This window comes from Stegastes partitus, unplaced genomic scaffold, assembly GCF_000690725.1.
Source record: "Stegastes partitus isolate 25-593 unplaced genomic scaffold, Stegastes_partitus-1.0.2 Scaffold1174, whole genome shotgun sequence".
In the NCBI taxonomy this organism is placed as follows: Eukaryota; Metazoa; Chordata; class Actinopteri; family Pomacentridae; genus Stegastes; species Stegastes partitus.
Genome location: NW_007578905.1, coordinates 131,530 through 147,452, shown reverse-complemented (window position 1 = coordinate 147,452; position 15,923 = coordinate 131,530). Strand labels below are relative to the sequence as shown.

Genomic DNA, 15,923 nt, shown 5'->3' with positions numbered 1-15,923 from the left:
GTCTGAGAGATCTGGACCTGAGTGACAACGACCTGCAGGATTCAGGAGTGAAGTTACTTTCTGCTGGACTGAAGAGTAAACACTGTGAACTGGAAACTCTCAGGTCAGAATACAGCTGGATGTTGTTGTTGTAAATTGGATTTTGGTTCATACTGGTGCAGATGTTCAACATCTGTAAGATTTTCCATTTTGCTTCTTGAGTTGATGATATTTTTCTGACTCCAGTCTGTCAGGTTGTCTGGTCACAGAAGAAAGTTGTGCTTCTCTGGTCTCAGCTCTAAGCTTCAATCCATCCCATCTGAGAGAGCTGGACCTGAGCTACAACCATCCAGGAGACTCAGGAGTGAAGCTGCTTTCTGCTGCAGTGGAAGATCCACACTGGAGACTGGACACTCTCAGGTATGAACAGACAACAGGAGCTCACACATTACATGCTTGTCTCATGGTTTTTCGTGTTATGTATCTTACAGGTCCATCATGAAGCTTATCTTAATTCTTGTTTGTTAGAGGAGTGAGTGTTAAGTTTGAGTTTTTCTTTTATGTGGACCAAGATACAGAACACTGAGAGTTGTTGTAGAAAATGTGGATTTAATAAATAAACAGTCTTTAAAGTGGAGGAGAGGTGGCTGAGGGAGGTCTTGATGAGGTAGGATGATTTGCAGGTTTGCTCGGTCATCCATCTACAGTGGGTTTAGCCATGCCTTCAGCAAGACGTTGACAGGGAATGATGAGAACCACAAGAGGAAGAAAGTACCAAGTACCCGTCTGTACAGGTACAACAGTTGGCATGAGGGCTCAGAGCACTGGTGGAAACAGGTTTAAGCAGAGACACTTTAAATGCAGGATGAACATTAAGAGCAGGAGGGCGTTTGAGTCTCATACAATGGAGTTGATAACCTTTTCTATTTCATATGGTACAATGTATTTGGGAGCGAGCTTACAAGAGTGTGCAGTGGAAGGTCTCTGGTAGAGAGCCAGACTTTGTGACCAGGTTTGTATGCAGGAGTGGGGGCATGGTGACAGTCTGAAAACTGTTGATTTCTGGCAGCGGTTTGAGTGAGTGCCCCTCAAGTTTCTTTCCAGACTCGATGGACATGACAAAAGCGATGTTGAATCAAGGGGACAACTGCTTCACTTTCTGTGTAGGCAAGAGTGGGGGAAAACCATTCACTGCAATGACTGGAGCCCTACCTGTGACAGAGCTGACCAGGGTGTTACAACCATATTCTATCCATGGGAGATGGGTGGACCAAGAGGCAGGATGATGAGTGGAGCTAATTCCAAATTTTGGACAGCCCACTCTGTCTGGCTGTTGGTCTGAGGGTTGCATCCAGATGAGAGGGTAACTGAAGCCCCTATTGTCTGACAGAAGGCCCTTCACACTTGGGAACACGATCTGACACTATATTTTGGGGGATACCATGAAGCCTAAATCTGTATAGTACTAGGAGGTTAGTAGTCTCTATAGCAGATGGGAGCTTGGAAGCTTGGACTAAAGTGAGCAACTTTCGAAAACCTGTCTACAATGGAGAGACTTGTAGTGTTGCCTTCTATGGGAGGTAGATTAGTAACCAAGCCTACTGCTATGTGGGACCAAGGATGGTGTGGCACAGGAAGACTTCAGCACTGTGCTGCAGGCACAGATGAAGCAGGCTGAGACAAACTCTGGTATCAGAGATGAATGTCAGCCACCAGACTCACTGACAGAGGAGGTTGAGGATATGGTGAAAACTGGGATGGCGGCAACCTTGGAGGAGTGCCCCTACTGCATCACCTGAGGCCTGACTTACTCAGGGACAAACAGGCAATCTGGCAGACAGTTCTGTGGAGGTGGGTGGTCCCAATATACCTCTTGGACCACCTGCTCAATTGCCCACCTGGCCGCTCTAACCATACAGGAAACGGGGACAATGGATTGCAGTGTGGAATCCTCTTCAGGTGGTGCAAACTGCTGAGAAAGGGCATCCACTGTGATCCACCAAATGTCATTAGGACACAGTCTGTATCCATTGCAAAGAGAAGGTCCAGGTGAGCAGCTCTGTTAGGCAAGCACTTCAATCAGATGCCAACCTTTTTTCATTCCACCATTGAGGTCAGGGCTAAACCTGTCAACACCTGTTTAAAAAAAAATGCAATTTGGTGTAAACAAAGTCTCATGGGTGTGGCTCCTCCCATTTCATACTTTGTCGGATAAACTGGAGCAGTCTAGACTTCCTTCATTAGCCTCACTGGATAAAGTAATTCAAAGAAAATCATTCTGATTGTGTTTCTTACTGCAGGGTGGAACATTGTGGAGAGCAGAGATTAAAACCTGGTCTGAGGAAGTGTAAGTTTAAAATAAATTACAATTGATGATAAATGAATAAATTTACAATATATTGTATAGTAAACACCGAAAAAGCCATAAGATGTGTCAGATGTTATACTACAGCTCTGATGTGTTTTTTTTTCTCCATCAGATTTCTGTGAACTTGAACTGGACACAAACACAATAAACAGAAACCTCCGACTGTCTGACAACAACAGGAAGGTGACAACGGTGAGAGAGAAGCAGCCATACCCTGATCATCCAGACAGATTTGAATACTGGCAGCTGCTGTGTAGAAATGGTCTGACTGGTCGCTGTTACTGGGAGGTCGAGTGGAGAGACGAGGTTTATATATCAGTGAGTTACAGAGGAATCAGAAGGAGAGGACTCAGTGATGAGTGCTGGTTTGGAGGAAACGATCAGTCCTGGAGTCTGAGCTGTTGTGATGATGATGGTTTCTCTGTTTGGCACAACAACATTGAAACAGACATCCCCTCGACCTCCTCCATCTCTAACAGAGTAGGGGTGCATCTGGACCATCCTGCTGGCATTCTGTCCTTCTATAGCATCTCCTCTGACTCTCTGATCCACCTCCACACCTTCAACACCACATTCACTGAACCCCTACATGTTGGATTTCTTTTATGGTCGTATGATTCCTCAGTGTCTCTGTGTTCTCTGTAGGTGGGAGACTGTTTGGAAGTGACAGCAGCTTCAACTTTGCTGTTTAAATATTGATAGTAGATGATGTTTCACTTGTGAATCACTGATTTATTGTGAGACCATGTGATGTCTTAAAAGCAGTGAAACATTCTCCTAAATGCTGAATCTCGATACTGAGTGAGCATCGAGTTGCTGTTAAAGGTTCCAGCGGCTGCCATTTAGTGCACAAGTGTAGCTGTTCGACTTTAACTCTCTCCCTGTTTTTCCAGTGTCCATCAGTTTCAGTTGGAAAACAAAGTGTTATATTTGTGTATTTGAGAAGTTGAACTGATGATCTTTTATGAACAAAACTCAATAGTGATGTAATAGATGTGTTTCCTGTTCATACAGAAAGGTGTATGAAACATGTTGCCATAATGTCTTGAAGTAATTATGTACTTTATGTATAATCTTAGTATAATAATCCTAGAGTAATTTCACTCTTGCACTTTGACTCTTGTCTTTAAACTAAGAGGTCTGTTTGTTGGTCTGGGAGGGTTGTTTATAGAGAGAGTTTATGTTGGGTTTTGGAATGTTTCGAGAAGGGAAAAAAGAAAAATATTGACTGCATTCTAATTGTGCTGTATGTCTTAAACGTGTTTCAATAAAAAATATGCTGGAAAAAAAAAGTTAGAATCGTGTTCAAAAGTACAGAAATTGTTGGTATTTACAACAAAATTGAGTGTTAGAAAATGTACAGACAGACAGACACACAGAATTACACTGAGAAGCTGCTGCTAGTAGTAAAAATAATGCAGACAGGTAGAGATATGAGGAGTGTGAGCGTCCTGAAACTTCAGCAGACAGCAGCAAAACAGTTCCTCACAAACATAACAATAACTAAAATATGTACACTCATAGAGTCGTGGGGGGCTGGAGTCTATCCCAGCCGACTTAAGGCGAAGGCAGGGTCACCCTGGACAGGTCACCGGTCTATCACAGGACTACACTTAGAGACAGACAACCAAGCACACTCACATTCCAGATCAGAATCACCAGTTAACCTCAACATGTTTTTGGACTGTGTGGGAGGAAGCCAGAGAACCTGGAGAGAACCCACGCTGCACGGGGAGAACATGTTCATCATGACTCATGCTTTTTTTTTTTTTTTTTCTGTACAGTTAAACATGTGACAGTTTGACACATTTTCATCAGTGTGCAGCTTCATCAGCTGTCCCATAGCTGAAACTCTAAACATGTCAAACTGATCAGTAAACCGCCACTTAGAGAGCCAGACAAATATCCACAGCCTTCATAAAACAGCCTTTAAAACACAGTAACGTTGGAGGCTGTCTCTCTGGTGCCTTCAAACCCCTCACCATGTCACAGAACCCTGCAGCTCATTAAAATCCAACTCTGGGCAGAGAACAGTTAATTCTAACTAACAGGCAGCTTTTCCTCTTGGGATCACAAACATTTTCCAAAGCTGTGCAGGAACATGATATCAAAAGTCATGTGTTTCTAGTTAATGTTAGCCTTCAGAGGAACCCATTAAATTACAGAGCAAACCTCTTTAGGAAAAGATTCTTTCAATGTAAAGACTTTTCTGATTTATTTTGAGATTGGAAGTGATGCTACCTCAACATGTCCCAGAAATTATACAGACTTCAGATTGGACGAGGATATAATAAAGACATTGGCCGAAACTGTCAGCAAACATCTTGTTTTCCATGATCACAATTTGTTTGATATTAAAGGTGATGTTAGCTGTATTTTTTCTCTAAAACAATATTGAAGTTCGATGTTGATGGATTGTTGCATGTTTTGATAATGTATAAGAAACTGACCGTATGTGAGGTGAATGGTGAATCTACACATGCTGTTAACGGTCGAATGTTCTGCTGCCTCTCCAGCACAACCTGTAATTACACATCACTGCATTACAGTTCTCTATCAGCGTAAACTAAACCTTTGAGTCTTGAGTTAATCTGTTCAGTACATTTCTTGGTCTGCTGAGTGCAACTACCCTCAAACTGTCAGTCTCTGCTTCAGCCTCATTCGTTTTGTTCGTTGTGCTCCTCTGTTCCTGTCACTTCCCTCAGTCTGCCATTCATCCATTCATCCATAAGACGACCTCCCAGTCAGCTGAACAACCCAACATGTCCAGTGTTGGTCATATAGCACATACAGTATGTGATCCAAACTGCTGCTGCTACATTAAATCTCATCAGATGGTCATTTAGCTCCATCTAGTGGACAGGCAGTAGAACTCCATCATCTGATGTGGGACGTTTCTGACACTGGCTCGTTTGCTCCCACAGGTTAGTCCAGTTCTGTCGTCACTAATTGTTACGGCCCACAACATTAGTGTTATGTGCTGGGGGCACATAACACAAATGTTTTTTAGACTTTAACTCTGAAGTTATGAGGATGTGATGGTGTCCTCAGATCAAGGACCGATGAGGGAACGTGAGAAGCTTCTGTTTCCTCGACACATGAAGGTGGAAAGTGTCTGTAAGTTGATGTGAAGTGAGATGAGCAGGTGAGAATCGTACCAGAGGAATCAGTACATGTCTGATCTACTGTGATCACACCGAGTTGTATCACTGTAGAAGTATTTCTTCATCAGACTGTTTAAGTACAAATGTTTTACATCTGCTGTAGAAGTTATTTGGATGATGTTTCACTTTGGTTTACATATGACTCACTCATGTGATTGATGTCAGAGCATGTTTCGTCTCAAATCGATGTAATGATCTTCGAACCCCTGAACTTGCATAAAAGCTGGAGATACTTTAGACTGACTTCTGCAAGACTATTTCTTTTTATAGCAGCATCTAGTAACTGCTTTCTGCTTCTGGTGAGCTCCTTACTATGGATAAGAAGAGAAGAATTGCACATTACGAAGTACAGGTCGATGGTCTTTCTGCTGGATCCACTGTCGCACCTTCACTGGTGCCTTTATGTGTAGGTGTGTTCTGGTCTGCTCCCATCTGGGGATATCTCACTGAATGCCTTTGTGGCATTGTTGGGTCATCGCTGGGGACCACCAGTCAACAATGTCTTGTCAGAGCAGGCCTGAACATTTAACCCAGACAGAGGAGGGGTTTAGTGGCTCCGTTATGCTGTGGAGGCCATTTTGCTGGAATACAAATAAATACCAAGTTGTTCCAGGGACTTGGAGAGTAAATATCAAGAAGCATTAAAGCTTGTCTGATGGCATGTGTTGACCCAACGCCTTACAAAGAAACTTTATGTTGAATTTTTCTTTATTTTACTTTCACTTTCAAGATAAAATGCATAAAAAATGGTTTCAGCTTCTGAAGCTTCGTTTTCTTTTCACTGCTGCTTTTCTTTATCTTACGTTTTAGTAAAGTAAACTACTTTGGGTTTTGGACTATTATTTAGGACAAACATCATAAAATATGATAACACTGTGGTGGACCTTGTCTCTGTTTTATGTTGCTTCAAACACCAAGTAATGAACCAATTGATTGTAAGAATAATCATTCGTTGGGCCACTGATTTGGTCCAGTGCATTATGAACATCTCTGAGGAGAGTATCTCTGCCCTTCCAGAATACAATAACCTGTATTTGGAAAGCTTTAAGATCTGTTCACAAGCACTTATCTGTTAATGATTGACTCCAGTCGTTGTTCTGAATTCTTCATTTCAAAGTTCACGGATGCTCACTGATCACATTTCGTTTGATATTGCTTCAGATTAAAGATTAACAAAGAGCGCATAAGCTAAGTGTAAATCACAAGAGCTGTGAGCACCATACTTGTTCCTTGGAGTTGAAGCTGCTGATTCATGTCACCTTCAGTCGTTGGCTTCATGTAGATTATTTCTACCATCCAACGGTAACGTAACCAAATGTTTTCCACTTCCTCACAGTCTGCGGGTGTCAGTGTTTAAACTGATTTTAAAGTTGTTGGATGTTGATCTGGCGCAATTTTCAGCTGCATTTATTCGCTGTTCACTCATTTTGTCTCAACTTGTGAAGCATTAATGCACATCACTATCTACTGTCCCGTCAAAAAGATGTTAAAATATAATGGGCTGTTAGAACCAATAGAAGCTGCCATTGCTAAACTGCAGTTACAAATGGAAATGCTCCCCCATTTGATTCATAATGTAAGCTACATTTGGTGTTAAAACCTGATTTTCATCAGAGGGGGTCTTTGATGGTCATGACAGAACCGTTTCTAGCTTTTTGGGGGCACTATGCGGCCTAGCTCGGGTGCTCACGTAACAAATTCACTAATCATATAAGTGCGGTTGTAGTGCTTCCTTGAGCCAAACTGACCCCAAATTGCCTTTGATGGCGCCTTGCATTGCTACGCAGCCACCACTGGTGTTTAAAAGTGTGTGTGACTGAGTGAATACAAGTTTCATTGTAAACTACTTTATAGAACCCCGGTACAAGTGTGGACCATTTACTATTCTATGCAAAGTCTGCCCACCAAGTCTGGATCATATTCCTTATACATATACAATGACATCACATGCTACTTTCTGCAAAAAGAAAGTTTTTTAATTTGAGGAACTTCGCTGCATTGTTAGCATCAAAATCCCCCCAAAAAACAAAACAACAACCGACATATTTTTCTTTTGCACTGAAACTACAAGCACAGCGGAGTCATGTTTGAAGGAAGTGTCAATTTATATTCAAAGAAAAACAAGATGTTTGGAGGTCATGGGGTCCTTTGCACTTTAACATTTTCACCTTGTCACAGCAAAGTAGAACCGCTCTGAAGGTGGTACCAGGCAGCGTGATTCATTATGAGCAGAACAAAAAGGACCATTAAATACGCTGAAGCAAGAGTTCTTACTAATGACGTCTCTGCAAAAGCACTCTTGGCCTTAAATATTCATTTAACATATTTACTGATGTTGACTGATTCACTCTTGTAACTGAATGGAAAGTTACATAAACCAGACGATTAACAGGAAACAATTCAAACCAGAATACTGTTCCTAGATTCTCAAACCTTAAATGGTGTCAGCAAGAGCAAAAACTGAAAAAAGAGGCTAAACTGAACAAAAGGCAATCAAAACACAGCTACGAGTAAGAACAACATATGCAACGTTAAATAGGCTATTAACTATAAATGCCAGTTTTCAAGAGAGTCCAGGTATAGTCAATCATTAAATTATTTCAATGAATAATAAAAGTGCAGCTGAATATTTTTTGGACGGTGATGCTATCAGATGTGAATCATTTATCTGTTACTGATAGTTGTTTGAGTTTGACCTTTGTGTTAACAATAAAAACATAAAATAGTTTTGCGTGGCGGCAAAAGGTGTCAGAATGGTTTCTTCTTCTTTTTCTTTATGGTAGTCTCTTGTTTTATGTATGAACTTCAGATTGTTGCTCCTGGTTTTCTTAAATAAAGCATACAACTGAAGTGAGTACACCCCGCGTGCAATGATTACTTCTGGTGGCAAACTGATTCTCCTTAGCATGCAGGATACCAGCGATGCACAAAATACCTCAAAGGTGATTGAAATCAGGCTACGTACTTGGAGAGGTCACAGCATTCACTTTATCCTACTTTAGAAACTCTCGTGTGATTTTGGATTGTTATCATGTTGGAATCTTCCTCCTCTGCCAAGCTTTTGCAGACTGGGAGTCGTCTTGTCAGCCAGTATTTTAGTAAATCCACATGTATTCATGCTGCCATCAATGTATGTAAACTCTCAAAGTCCTTTAGCACTCATGCAACTCCATATCAGCCCACTCCCACCTCTGTGCTTCACTGCTAGGATGATGCATTCACTCATGACTACCTCAGTAGTTCTGGACTAACATGCTGTACTCTGTCCAAGACCAACACGTTTGCCTTGGTCTTATCTGTATGTCTCATCAGCTCATGCTTTCTAAAGTATATATATATTTTTTGATTATGTATAAGAGGGAATTCCCTACTCATTACTAATAATGCAGTTATTGAAAGTTAAGGCAATTTTGATTCATTTTAAATTGAAGAGTTACTTTACTCACTTGTGTTGTATACTGTAAATATATGTTTATTCCTGATCATGTGACATGTGTTGTGTTTTACGCTTCTGTTAAAGTCTCCCTTTTGAAAAATAATTTAACATGGGCAATGTGAAAAGCAGTAAATTAGACAACGGTGAAGTTTTTGGATAAATGAGCAAACATTTTTTTAAATTACAAACTTTATTTTTCAGTGCCTTAGTTTGACTACTCCAGACATTTGAGCCACGTCAGTGACAGTAATGAGAACTCATGTTGTTGTTGTACTGATCAGGTTGTTGTGTTTGTGTGAAGGTGTGGCTCTGCTATGAATCAGTATGAGGACAGAGAGGAGGGAGTCCCTCCCTCTAAAGCCACTCTGTTGGGGGAACTTGAGAGCCAGACCAAAGCTCAGAGGTGAGATGAACATCCCTAACTGTCCAATAATCCAGACTCAGTGTTGTATTTACACACAGTTATTCATACCCCCACAAAACTTAGATTTATAGTGAATTTTCACTCGACCAAAAGGTTTGTTCTTGCTAAAAGTTCAAAGAAGCCACAAGAAAAACAATATTCACCCTAAATCATTCCTTCATTATATTCTATTCTATAGGAAAGTCAAACTCAAGAATACAAAGTCCCCTGTATCCAGTGTCGTGTCCATGCAGAGTGATTGGTCCCAGGGTCGACCTGTTGACTTCAAACCTGGACAGGAGCCTGCTGTTCCAGGGTAACAACCAATATAACTATACAGCATCCTTCTGACAGAAATGATTCTTTATCGTTTAAATTTGTGTTTCATTTAGAATTAAAGTTAACACATTTTTCTAATTTAAATTAATCTACTGTGATGTGTAAATGTCGTTGGTGAGTGATCAATAACATCCTATTTAGAAGAGTTTTAGAAGAGCAAGCAAAATAAATCGTAAAAATAAAAGCACTTCCAGAATTTATTTGTTATTTGTCAGAGATACTTCGCCCACTTAACTATTTTGCACTTTCTGTTTTAGGAAGAAACATCGGCAGAGACCAGACTCTCCTGTATCCAGCACTGTGTCCATGAAGAGTGACTGGTCCCAGGGTCGACCTGTTGACTTCAAACATGGACAGCAGTCTGCAGATCCTGGGTAACAATTCAAAACTGAGGGTACAGGATGGTCTGATCTAAAGAATCCTAACTATATTATCAGCAGTGTTTATACACACATGCATTCATCAGTATGATGACTGAATAAAGCCTGCAACAAAAACCAAGCAATACCTTTGTTGTTAAGATTCTGATGTGCACCAGAAACTATGGGGTTCACATCTGACACTATATGTAGTGCTCACTAAAAACTATGTAAAAACTGCAGAAGTGCCTCTAATTGATGAACATATTAAACATTGTACATACATAATATGTCCTGTGTTTGTAGGAAGATCCATCAGAAGAGACCAGACTCTCCTGTATCCAGCAGTGTGTCCATGAAGAGTGACTGGTCTCAGGGTCGACCTGTTGACTTCAAACAGCACTCTGTTGATTCAGGGTAAGAATGAAAATTGGTAAAAAAGTACTTGTTTGAAAAAAGAAGGTTTTGCATAGAAATATGGAACTTGACAATTTAAGCACATTGGAAGAAGCTGATCATGATTATGTTATAACAGGATCCGTCACAAAAGACCAGATCCATCTGGACTAAGCTCTGTGTCCATGAAGAGTGACTGGTCCCAGGGTCGACCTGTTGACTTCAAACAGCACTCTGTTGATTCAGGGTAAGAATGAGAGTTGGTAAAAAGTACTTATTTGAAAAACAGAAGATTTGGCATAGAAACATGGAACTTTACAATTTAAGTGTGTTGGAAGAAGCTGATCATGGTTGTGTTATAACAGGATCCGTCTGAAAAGACCAGATTCATCTGGATTAAGCTCCGTGTCCCTAAAGAGTGACTGGTCCCAGGGTCGACCTGTTGACTTCAAACAGCACTCTGTTGATTCAGGGTAAGAATGAAAATTGGTAAAAACTACTTATTTGAAAAACAGAAGGTTTTGCCTAAAAACATGGAGCTTTGCAATTTAAGTGTGTTGGAAGAAGTTGATCATGGTTGTGTTATAACAGGATCCATCAGAAAAGACCAGATCCATCTGGATTAAGCTCTGTGTCCCTGAAGAGTGACTGGTCCCAGGGTCGACCTGTTGACTTCAAACAGCACTCTGTTGATTCAGGGTAAGAATGAAAACTGGTTTAAAAAAAAAAGAAAGAAAAAAAAAGTACTTATTTGAAAAACTGAAGGTTTTGCCTAAAAACATGGAGTTTTGCAATTTACGTGTGTTGGAAGAAGTTGATCATGGTTGTGTTATAACAGGATCCGTCAGCAAAGACCAGATCCATCTGGATTAAGCTCTGTGTCCCTGAAGAGTGACTGGTCCCAGGGTCGACCTGTTGACTTCAAACAGCACTCTGTTGATTCAGGGTAAGAATGAAAACTGGTAAAAAAAAAGTACTTATTTGAAAAACAGAAGGTTTTGGGGGTCCTCAAATGAATCACCCATGACACTGCTGTGCAAATAAATCTACTGTACACGGCTTCAGTGATGTTCCTGGAATCACTGGGTGCTGCGGGTCTTTAAACATCATACACCCTCATCCAGGGGACCCAGCTGTGGCTGATCAGACCCAAGCTTGTGTCCAGTTGGCAAATCTAGCTACACTGCCCCCAAGGATCTCCTCTCTTGAGCCATAGCCATCTTGAGGCTTTCTCTGCCGCTTCAGAGGTATTGTGGATGGCTCTCCTCCTCACTCCATCAATGCCTAACAGACTGAAGGCTCTGGACAGGGATCAAGCTGCAAAGCCCTTGCATCCTACCTCTATTGGGAGATACCTTGCTCTCCATCCAGCTTGTCAACACTCGCTGTCTAGTCCCTCATACTTGGCGAGCTTCCACTCAAAGGTCTTCCCAAGGGACTGTGAGCTCCAATAGAACCACATGTTTGGTAAACTCAGACAAGAGTACGACATCTGGTCTTAAGGAGGTTGTAACAATGTGGTTGGGGAACTTGAGTTTCTGCTCCAAGTCCACCAACAGCAGCCAGTCCCTTGCAGTGGCAAGGCTGCTCTCCAGCTCTGATGAAGGCAATTGCTTGCCTGGAGGGGCGGGGATGCTTGGCCCACTTGACTCCTGTAGCAACGGCTTCAACAATGGCCTTTGGCACCTGGTCATGCCTCCACCTGTGCCTTCCTTCCCCCAGTGCCTTTCAGCAACAACTCAGAATGTGCTCCAGGGTTCCACTCTTGGAGCACAGTGGACATGCTGGTGGCTCCACTTTGCCCCATATGTGAAGGTTTGATGGGCTGGGAAGCACATCATATACCACCTGGACGAGGAACTTGATCCGCTGTGGCTCTGCCTTCCACAGCTCAGCCTACGACACCTTCCTCTTGATCGCATTCTCCCACCATGTCCAGGCACCCTGTTGCCTCATTCCTACTGTCCTGCAGGTTTTCTCCTCCTTGACCACTGCTCTCACCTCCTCCTGGATTAGGCAGTGCTTTTCCTTCCCTTTGGTGTTGTCAAAGTGGAGAGTTGAAAAGGAACCCAGTCCAGCCTTGCCTCCTGTTACAACCCCCACCAGCCTATTGTGGTATAATCTTGCCTCTGCTTGTCAAACAGCCACCTAGGCCTTCCATTTCCAACCAGTCCTCACTTCAATCCTGGCTTGGATCACTTGAGTCTCTGTATAGCAACACTTCCATAGCTCTTGTTACCTTGAACTCCGCTTCCAAGGACTTGAGTGCCAGTTGCAGTTTGTTGCGGTGCCCGTAGAGTGCGATGCTATTTAGACTTCTTGGAAGTCTCAGCCATCTTCTGAGATGAAGGAGCAGCTGTACAAAGTGCTGCTTGGTCCTGGAGCAGAGCTTGCACACGCTTTCCCGACAACCTCTCGACCCTACTTTAGCTGCAGCTCTGACATGTTGAACTGCACACTTGGCCCAGGAGGGTCTATCAGAGTGCTGCACACCCCCAACTCTTGTTTTCTCGCTGGGTCTCTGTATGTCACCTTCAGGTGGTGATCAATCTCCTCCTGAGAACAGACCAGCTGGCTGCTATGCTTCTGGCCTAGCAGTTCCTTCGTGAACTTAAAGGGGTTGGCAATGAATGCAACTCACTTTTGGGTTCTTTCGCGGCGCTGCCCTGATCTTCTTTTATAGGATACCCATCAGTTGTGCCAGACCAATGCACTCCTCCTTTCCTGCCTGCTTGTGCTGTCGCTTCAGGGGCTTCATCTCCTGCCTGATGTGATGGATTCTCATCTCTCGTTGGTCCTTTGAGTGAATTCCTTTGGAGTCTCCTTCCTTCACCTCTTCACCAAACTGTTCGGATGCGATGCTTATAATGATGGTTGTCATGGCTTGCAGTTTCCTGTTAACATGTCCCCTGTTGGTGGCCTCCAGAATCTGGTCGACATCAATGTCAAACTGATTCCACAGTGAGGTCATGCTAGCTGCTGGCCACTTGATCTGCCTTCACTCAGACTTGATGCAGGAGGGAGTCATTTGTAACACTTGTTTCTGTGCACTGTGGGGTGACTCTGGGCCTAGCTCCTCCAGCGTTTCACCAGGTTGCACACCTGTGCGTTGTGTTGGTCTTGTACCCACCAGACGCCTCATCTTCCCTCGGTAGATCTTTAGGCCTCACTCATTCTTACAGATTTTGCCACATGTACACTGCTTGCTCGTAGTCGTTTGTCTGTTGGCTTGGTCTAGAGCCATTGAATCCATCCAGTTGGGGTGCTTATCCACCCCCCTTCTCAGGCACCCCGGGGGCATTTTTCCATTAGGTTCATCATAGCTTGTTGTGGGATTTCCGCTCACAGAAGACACAGGTTGGGTTGCCGGCCCATTCTGTCCCAATTGCCGTCTCACCGGGCTGTCGCAGACTCTCCAGTAGTCACCAGACTTTTCATGGTTGTCAACCAGTCTTTCCTGGTCACCACTCATTAAATCAGGTTAAAGACTGTGCAAATATATCTACTGATGCTACTGGACACAACTTCAGTGATGTTCCTGGAATCACTGGGTGTTTCCAGGATTCCTCTGCAAAGATCAGATCCATCTGTATTCAGTTCCTTGTCTCTTAAAAGTGATCATTCTGTGCCTCAATCTGTTGTCTTCAAACACAAACAGCAGTCTGCTGATCCTTGATAAGAATTCACAGGTTGCACAAGTTTTTAACGTTGCTGATCAGTCCATCATTATCTTTGATGCATTTGGATCGTTTACCTCTGTTAACACACCACACCACAGAGCAGCATTTATTATGGTCATCTTGTGTTTCTATCAGTAATTGCTATGATAAACAACAGAAAAGAGTGTATGTGTTTAGGATATTTGTTTTAAAAATGTGTTTTTCCTCAGACTTCTGCAGCAGAGTTCAGCAGTTTCCAGCAGTCAGTCTGGCCAGCAGCATCCAAATGACCTGGACTCCATATTTATGGTGGGTAAATATGCAGTCAGCTACTGCTGCTAACTTCATTAACTATTCTGTTCTAAGCAGTGTTCATGCTGCTTGTTGTCAGCAAACAGCCCTTCAGATGAACGTGATTGTGTTTCAGCTGCTGGAGGAGAGCATCATGAGTTTTGTGAAGAACGAGCTTAAGAAGATCCAGAAGGTTCTGAGTCCAGATTACCCAGAATGCTTAGAGAGTCAGAAGGAGGAGGAGGAGGAGGAGGTGTTGAAGGGTGAAGATGAAGAGCAGAGGAGGAGCAGCAGAGAGTCATTTCTGCAGATCACACTGCACTTCCTGAGGAGAATGAAGCAGGAGGAGCTGGCTGACTGTCTGCATAGCAGTAAGAGGATTTTAGCAGATTTAACGTGACGGAAAAGTGAATGTTTCCAAATTTTACTGTAAATATGTATCAAGCATCTGCAATAGATCAGTGAGTTCTTTTGAACAGCCCATCAAGAGGGACTGACAGGAGACAAGCATGCAGCCATTATCAGTCTTGCAATCATGCAGTACAGATTAATCTCAAATAACAAACACAGGTGATTCACTTACACTCAACTGAAACTTCAGCTGGCAAGGCAATTGTGAACCTTTTCACCTCTGAAATCCACAGTAGACACTGCTCGTCATGACGTCATGATGTACACATGCATGTAGACATAGTCCATGGATCAAAAACTGGCAAAGGTGGTCACAGATCAATTTATAGCCATGTTCATGCAGTTAGACTAATTTTAAATCAGGTGTAATCAGCTTTGTTCCAGTGATCACAGCTTTTCTAACTTGTGTCAGTGATCAAAGGTGTATTCACTTTAGTCACATTAAGTTTGTACTTTTTGGCCTGCATTGTATAATATTTCTAAAGTAGTTTTAATTCTTCATGAGACTAAGTACTTGCCACCTTACAAATAATGCAATTGTTGGGAGGTGATGCAATTTGAAATCAACTGACATTTTAGAGATTCAAGGATTGTGCATAGAAAACTGAAAAAAAAATCTTCTGCAATCTTCATCAATAATTCTGTAAGAATGAAACACCATTTTTTTCTGTCCAGTGAAGCTCTACACATTTTCATTTGTCTTTTGTTCATTTAGGAACACATGATAATGTTTGTCAGGAGAAACTCAAGTCTAACCTGAAGAAGAGGTTCCAGTGTGTGTTTGAGGGGATCGCTAAAGCAGGAAACCCAACTCTTCTGAACCAGATCTACACAGAGCTCTACATCACAGAGGGAGGGACTGCAGAGGTCAATGATGAACATGAGGTCAGACAGATTGAAACAGCATCCAGGAAACCAGACAGAGCAGAAACAACCATCAGACAAGAAGACATCTTTAAACGTGCGTCTGGAAGAGATGAACCAATAAGAACAGTGATGACAAAGGGAGTGGCTGGCATTGGGAAAACTGTCTTAACACAGAAGTTCACTCTGGACTGGGCTGAAGGCAAAACCAACCAGGACATCCACTTCACATTTCCATTCACTTTCAGAGAGCT

At 42.5% G+C, this 15,923-nt stretch overlaps 2 protein-coding genes across 2 annotated transcripts in view; both read left to right on the top strand.

The window, feature by feature from the left end:
- The window catches only part of LOC103368569 (stonustoxin subunit alpha-like), a 5,959-nt gene extending 2,913 nt beyond the window's left edge, over positions 1 to 3,046 (top strand). The window contains exons 2-6 of the mRNA XM_008296978.1: positions 10 to 103; positions 226 to 399; positions 2,280 to 2,326; positions 2,460 to 2,938; positions 2,993 to 3,046. Of these exons, the coding sequence (XP_008295200.1) occupies positions 10 to 103; positions 226 to 399; positions 2,280 to 2,326; positions 2,460 to 2,938; positions 2,993 to 3,046 (848 nt within the window). The remainder of the gene's footprint in view (positions 1 to 9; positions 104 to 225; positions 400 to 2,279; positions 2,327 to 2,459; positions 2,939 to 2,992) is intronic.
- A 6,215-nt stretch (positions 3,047 to 9,261) lies between these two features.
- Positions 9,262 to 15,923, top strand: part of LOC103368568 (uncharacterized) — a 32,517-nt gene continuing 25,855 nt past the window's right edge. The window contains exons 1-5 of the mRNA XM_008296977.1: positions 9,262 to 9,350; positions 9,947 to 10,063; positions 14,334 to 14,412; positions 14,531 to 14,765; positions 15,521 to 15,920. Coding sequence (XP_008295199.1) covers positions 9,262 to 9,350; positions 9,947 to 10,063; positions 14,334 to 14,412; positions 14,531 to 14,765; positions 15,521 to 15,920 — 920 coding nt within the window. The remainder of the gene's footprint in view (positions 9,351 to 9,946; positions 10,064 to 14,333; positions 14,413 to 14,530; positions 14,766 to 15,520; positions 15,921 to 15,923) is intronic.